At 32.3% G+C, this 6,897-nt stretch overlaps 1 protein-coding gene and 1 pseudogene across 1 annotated transcript; one reads left to right on the top strand and one right to left on the bottom strand.

Annotated features, from left to right (window-relative positions):
• Positions 1-2,769: 2,769 nt before the first annotated feature.
• On the bottom strand, positions 2,770-3,902 carry LOC147934403 (uncharacterized; annotated as a pseudogene).
• Positions 3,903-5,804: 1,902 nt separating this feature from the next.
• Positions 5,805-6,807, top strand: LOC147934402 (uncharacterized). Its single transcript, XM_087472617.1, has 2 exons — positions 5,805-6,287; positions 6,361-6,807. The coding sequence occupies exons 1-2, from the start codon at positions 5,805-5,807 to the stop codon at positions 6,805-6,807; spliced, it is 930 nt and encodes a 309-aa protein (XP_087328743.1).
• The last annotated feature ends 90 nt before the right edge of the window (positions 6,808-6,897 follow it).

Below are 6,897 nucleotides of genomic sequence, written 5' to 3'. Positions count from 1 at the left end.
TTGGTAGTAAGCATTCTAACAATTCTACATCATCATCATCATCCAACATCTATTTAAGCATCTGCAAAACAAAAGATCTCCAAAAACCACATAAGAATTTTTTGTAAGTAACCAAAAGTTTTTGTAAAAAAAATCATAAACCAAATATATGTAAGAAATATTCAAGTCATAACATTTCATAACCATGCAAAAATATTCAAATTACAATATTTATAATAAAAAATCACATAAAGTCATAGACCAAATATACATAACAAAATAAAAATCAAACAACTGATATATAAACAAAAACTCATTTGAGCTTATGAAATATTATAATATTATAATTTGAACTTAAAATTTGTAACAAAGCGCATTGTATCATTATGTAAACAATATTCTTCCCAATTGGCTTATTTAAGCTGATCTGTTTCCAATTGTTGACAAAATAATATATATATATATATATATATATTAAAAAAACAAAAGGCTAAGTTTTCAACAAACCGAGACTAGTTGTGAATTGTGATGGCCTAATGACGGAAATTGCAAAGCCATTACACATGACATAACTTAATTCAAACAATACAAAGAATGTATAACTTAAAATATTTTAGATTTTCCAAATGTACATTTGTATCGTTTATATATGTTATAGTAACTCAATCAGTTACTTCCAAATGGCAAAACATATAAATATGTAAATCAATTTATCATAAAACACATTGTAGATACAGAAAAAGAAATAAATAATCAATCAACTTGAACTTTCTGGTTATAATAAAATCTTCCACATGTATAAGTTATCAATATCAAAATTTTCTTATCCCATGCTTCAATTTTGAAATTTTTTAGAATAAATTTGTCAAAAATGGGGAGAGATTCTGTTCATACCCTCTTTTGCAAAAAAATAAATTCAATACAATGCTCCTTTTTGTCTTTCTCACAAAACAAGGCATGAATTCAAGTTTTTTTTTTTTTTTAAATCGTTTCTAACCTATCTTTTTCTTTTTAATTTTAATATAGTAATATACTCTCTTTATACCATTTTATAAAATATTTTTGATTTTCCTTTCTTTCATTTTACTAAATTTCTTGTAGAATTTTATGAAATTTTTAAATATATTTAGTATTTTGTTATCAGTTAATTTTATATGATTGTATGATTGGTTTATACTTTTATGAAGAAAAATTTATATGTGCCTTTTTATCCAAAGCATCTTATCAAATGGGAGAAAGAGAACATAATTTTCAATTTAGTTCTGCAAATTTTAAATAAGATCGATAATTGATATGTAATTATAAACATGTGAATTATTATTGTGCATCTAATGTGCATATGTTCCATCATTTCATCTTCTTTTGTCTTATACATTCACCAACTTTACAACACATACAATAAAAATTAACGATTTTACATACAGCATGACATAAAATTTGTTTTATTATAAGACATTAATTTACAGTAGTTAATTCTAACTCTATTTCAAGATATATTTTGCTTACAACGCTTGATCATTTGACACAATTTTACCAATAATTTACAGGAATTAACATGTTATAGATATAAAATCAAATGAATGTAATGTAAAAGTAAAATTTATCAACCAATAAACCAAGGAGATTTTACTTCCATCTATTTTATTTTAAATTCCTAAACCTTGTATAAAATTATTATTTTTGGTCAACCAATACACCAAATGGCTCAGCTTCATATGTATTCCATTATAAATGCTAGATTGGCAGACTGCTTATACCTTAAAAATATCTTACATTTCATAATTTTATAACAACAGTAAAAAATATTTAAGGAGTATAATAAAGAACAAATATTATTTTTGCATTGAAAAAAAGAATATGAAGCAGAAAAAATGGGCTGATACATTGTTTAGTATGAAAATAAAATACTAGTGCTTTCTTATTACTTATTAAAAATTACTTGGACTTAGAAAATTCAATTTTGAAATAAACAATTGATAATAGTTTGAAGAAAATCATAGGAAATTTAATATTATAACCTTATTAACATAAATATAAAATTAAATGTTATAATTTATTAATTTTGGTGTAAATGATGTCGTCTAGTTCTTCAATAAACTAGTTTTTTTTTTGAATTAATATTTGAGAGGTGCTCATATAAGAAAAAGTTTTAGTTTTTTTTATCATAATAAAATGAAGGTATATTTTTTTCATAACAATAAAATGAAAGTTGCAAAGATGTTAAATTGGCGGAAGAGAAAACTGTGAAAAGGAAGAAGAAGAAAAAGAAAAAAAATCCCGACAGGGACTTGTGCATTAGATCGTGATCTTTTGAAACATTCACATTTTTGATTTGTAAACTTTTAGATCTTTAAAAATTGGAGTGTCGTTGTTTTATCCAACACGAAGCCGTGCACTTATTAACTTTTGTAAACCTGGTTATAAACAAATATCTTCATGGCAGTTATACGTTGGGGTCTCATTCGACTTAAACTCTATTTATGATTGTCATATTTGGAACCAAGTTACTGGTCATTCTCAATAACAAATGTTAAAATTACGTGGCTTGTCTGATTGATGAACAGAACAAATAGTTCTAGAAACCTGTTTAGGCTAAAATTGTAATATCTACAAGACTGCAAGTAAGAACTACATTTGTTTTCCCAAAATAATTTGACTACTACATAATAGTTCAAATATAATGCTAACACTTTGGTCATCTGAAAGACAAATAGACAGAAGAGTTTTAGAAAAACATAAAGACACTAGAAACTAGAGTCTAGTTCTACAAAACACATAACAATTATGAAGTCATTTATCCCTGCTTTCACCAGTTGCAAACTCCAACGAGAAAATTTTGTTTTCATCATCTTCATAAAATAAAAAAGTCTCACGATTAGCCATATCTTGCTTGAGATGTTGAATTGATGCTTTATATAAGGGAGACCACATTCTTATACCAGGCAGAGAGTGTAGACTCTTCATACCTCGAAACTGACTACAACTAATCTCAGGGTGGCTCTCTATTAGTTGGTTCTTGTGGGCAAGAATCTTATCTCGTGACTGACCACTATCCCTAATCACTTCTGCTACAATTTCTTCTTATTGTACAGACCTTAATCTTTTTTTACTACCCCTTGACCTATTTGAAGATGAAGGACCATTACCAATATTGGAATATGAGGGTCCATTACCAATATTGCTAGAAGGGATTTGCCTTGATTCAACATCATCATCAACAGAATCAGCATCTTGTGTAGGAGGGTTTTAACTTGATTCAACATCAACACCAAGATCATCATCTTGATGCTCTTCACCTTGCTGAGCAGTCGAACCCTCAGCTCCACTGATATGACTGTACCAAAGAGTTTTTTTAAATCAAATCCACATTTGCCACTGGTTTATCTCTTATTTTCCTTGCCCCAGACCATTCCTAAAAGCAAAAAAAAAAGAAAAAAAGAAAAAAAAAACTCGGAAATTATAGAAGAAGCTTAAAGATGAGAACCACAAAAGAATCTCTACCTTACACCGCTCGTTCCACCATTCCTCAGACATGTTTATACTCCCATTTGAATGATAACCAAGTCCAGTTCTGTTGTGAGTAAGTTTTTTGAAAGATTCATACTCTGCTTCTTGCAAGTAGTAAATTTGATCCCAATTTTTTTTCCAAGATTGTATTTCCCATATGCATCATAAAACTTATCTATGATGGACTTTCTCCCAACATCATTCAAATTCTGTTTTCCTATATTTTCTTTAAGCTTCTCATCAATTCTTAGTTGGAGATAGAAACGGATTTGCTCATCACTGGACGTGAGATTCTTAGTTCATACAAACATATATATATATATATTAATAAATCAATCTAAACTACATAAATGCATTGAGTAAAATATAAGTTTAGAGGGGAAGAAACTCACCCCAGTGCCATGGATAGTTGTCATTGGTGTTTCTCTTAAGAAGTGCGTTGAACAAGTTCTATATATATCCTACACATAAAAAGAAAAAAATATGATCATCAAACCATAGATACAACAACATACTCCAGGAAAAAAGAAACAGAAAAATCACAAAGCTAAGCAAGGATACATCATGAATCTTCGAGACTAAACTGTGTTTCAATATATTAGTACTAAGCATAACCCATAACACATTCAAGTATTCAAAATAATTATCAATATTTTACTCCATAGAAAAGCATACACAATTACAAAAGCAACCAAAACTTTGACTATATTATAGGCTTCACAATTTGAACATATGATGACACAAACCTGCAAGTTAAACTCTTCACAATAACACAATTCTTTTTTCGTATAAACCCATGATCAAACCAGCCTACTGATTCTCTGAAACATTTCCATCAAACATGTGGTTGGCATCAACAGTTACAAGCTCTAGACTCATCAAAACCACTCAACTGTTAATTCCTAAACCACTTGTAATTATTCCAATTGGAACTAATTTCAAAACTCAGAAGAAGTATTTAAACCATAATTCTCAAATCATTACACTAAGAACAAAAATTGAAGTATAGCAACGAACAGATTTCTATGCAAACACCAACCAAATTAATCCGATGGGAAACAAAAGTCGACGAGATCGAAACTGTGAGAGAGAACTTACCAGGAGGAGTCGATATAGAGAGAACAAAGCTATGAGAAAACGAAAGCGACGAGAGAACAAATAGGCATGACCAACCATAATCTAACCGTAACCGTACGACGGACCATAACCAAACTGTTTCTAAATCATAACCGGACCTAACCGTAACACCGTAAAAATAAATTAGTTATGATTAGGAAAATATTAACTGTAACTGTTAGTAACTGTAACCGTAGGTTAACCGTACAATTAAATTTGAAAAAGTATAATTATAAAAAATAACTAGATTTCGTCAAATATGGTAATCATCTAATAACTCTAAACGTATATAACCGTAACTGAACCGCAATAACCTTAATCATGGTCGTGTCTAAGAACAAACATTGAAATAAGGTTTTTGGTTTGATATAATCCTTTGATTTCAGTAAGAGTATTCAAATTTTGGCTGAATCAGCTCCAGCTGACTGCAATAATCAAACTCAGCCAAGATTTCCATCCAATAATGAGTTTAAAAAAAGAGTTTTTTTTTAACAATTCTACCACATGTGTAATATTGTAGTTTCCAAAATACCACATCTCAAAACTCTTTTCTAAAATACCATAAGAATTGAATAAAATGACTATAGTATCCATAACCAAAAACTAAACAGAAATATTTATTATTTTATGGGTAAAATTAATCTGTAGCCCCGGAGAAAAAAAATATTAAGTCTGTACCATCCATGATCTAAAAATTAGTTATATTTTTGCACGTTTAGTTAGTTTTACTTTTAACCCCCTACATACCTAAACAATATTGTGTCGCAGCTATAGAGGCATTAAATGCTGCAATATCTTATAAAATCTAATGTTGCAGTTTAATGCACCGAGTATTAATAAATCTTCCGCCGCCTGGCACATAGGGACACATAGGGACGAGCAAAATTTTGTAAAAATGAAATGATTGTATTAGATATTATTTGCTTCGTTGGGATACCCTAAGTATTCAGCTGGCTATTTATTACCGCAATAGATTGTTGGGTACTCATACAAACAGAAAGACTAAGACCCAGAAGATATTACGAAGCTTGGTGAAGAAACAGATAAACACCCAGAGAATTAAAGTGTAAGGTGGGTATTAACTGCGACGCCTCTATGTTTTTTTGTCGTGTACAACTTTATCGCGAGTTTGTATTGTAACATATAACTATGGTAGGGCCGCGCTAACTAGTTTACTCTCCATATGTTGTTATAGGTGATTGATGACATTGATTGTACGACTGGTTCAAGGGGGGTGGAAAAGAGATGGGCAAGGCAATTATGAACACGTATCCACTCCCGAAGGTTACTTCTTAGCTGTCTGGCTCCACGAAACCGATGGATTTGCAAAGGTTGTCAGTTCGGTTAAAGAACGGATGGATCTAAGAGCGGAGGACAAGATCGAGTTGACATACCAGTGGCCGCATTGGATGATGGGCCTTGACTGGAAACGCACCCACCCAATCCAGATCCAGAATGATGAAGATACGAATCTATTCATGGCAATACGAGCAGATCTGGAAGAAGTACATCTCCGCGTGAAGGTTATCGAAGCAGGAAAGAGAAGAGACGAACCGAATTACCGCAACCCTTTGGATGTGGGTCCATTTACGACAAGAGAGATATCTGATAAGTATTGGAATACCGCAGAAACAAGAGCGGTATGGGACAACGCGTTACTGAATATGTTAACACATAACAATTTAGTTACAGGGTACGACGACATGGCCTACGGATTTTAACCAATACATCGGGGATACACACTATGGATTTGGACAGCCAACCATCCCTCGTTATCAAGGAATACAGATCAACGCAGAGGAACCACATGAATCTGCTACCGATCATAGCGCCGATAAAATTGACGGATCCGGAACGGTCACAACATCGAAGGGGAAAGAAAAGATGGTTGCGAATGATCCCAATGGTACTGCGGAATTCGAAGCATGGCTCAAACAATACCAGTCGGAGATGTCGAGGGAAATAAACGCAACACAGATCAGTCTCGATGGTGTACCATTAGGGACAGATCAACAGACAGCGGATGGCAAGAGGACGGCTAGGGGGCTGCAATTTGGGGTCCCGGTGCAACCTACTACAGAGGAAGATGACCGCTTACGTCTAAGCCTATCAGGTGGTGTTAGAGTAGCTGCTAACCCGCCAGATATCCTAACAGTCTCGTCGACAAGATCCTCTGATGCTACGCCAACTACGCCGACCACATAACCATCAAGCGAGACATTCTCAGTTGTGGACCTGGAAGATGACATAGGTAAAAGGAGTACTCCAATATTTGGACTTACACATCTAACACTT

The sequence above is a fragment of the Camelina sativa genome, chromosome 11, assembly GCF_030686135.1.
Source record: "Camelina sativa cultivar CO46 ecotype springtype chromosome 11, ASM3068613v1".
Lineage (NCBI taxonomy): Eukaryota > Viridiplantae > Streptophyta > Magnoliopsida > Brassicales > Brassicaceae > Camelina > Camelina sativa.
This window is presented reverse-complemented; position numbering and strand designations above follow the sequence as displayed.

What these genes read in the sequence shown, in the direction of transcription:
- LOC147934402 (XM_087472617.1), top strand. Translation starts at nt 5,805, where the DNA reads ATGACATTGATTGTACGACTGGTTCAAGGGGGGTGGAAAAGAGATGGG. An exon ending in TGTTAACACATAACAATTTA is followed by an intron (nt 6,288 to 6,360) that starts GTTACAGGGTAC and finishes GGATTTGGACAG; the next exon opens with CCAACCATCCCTCGTTATCA.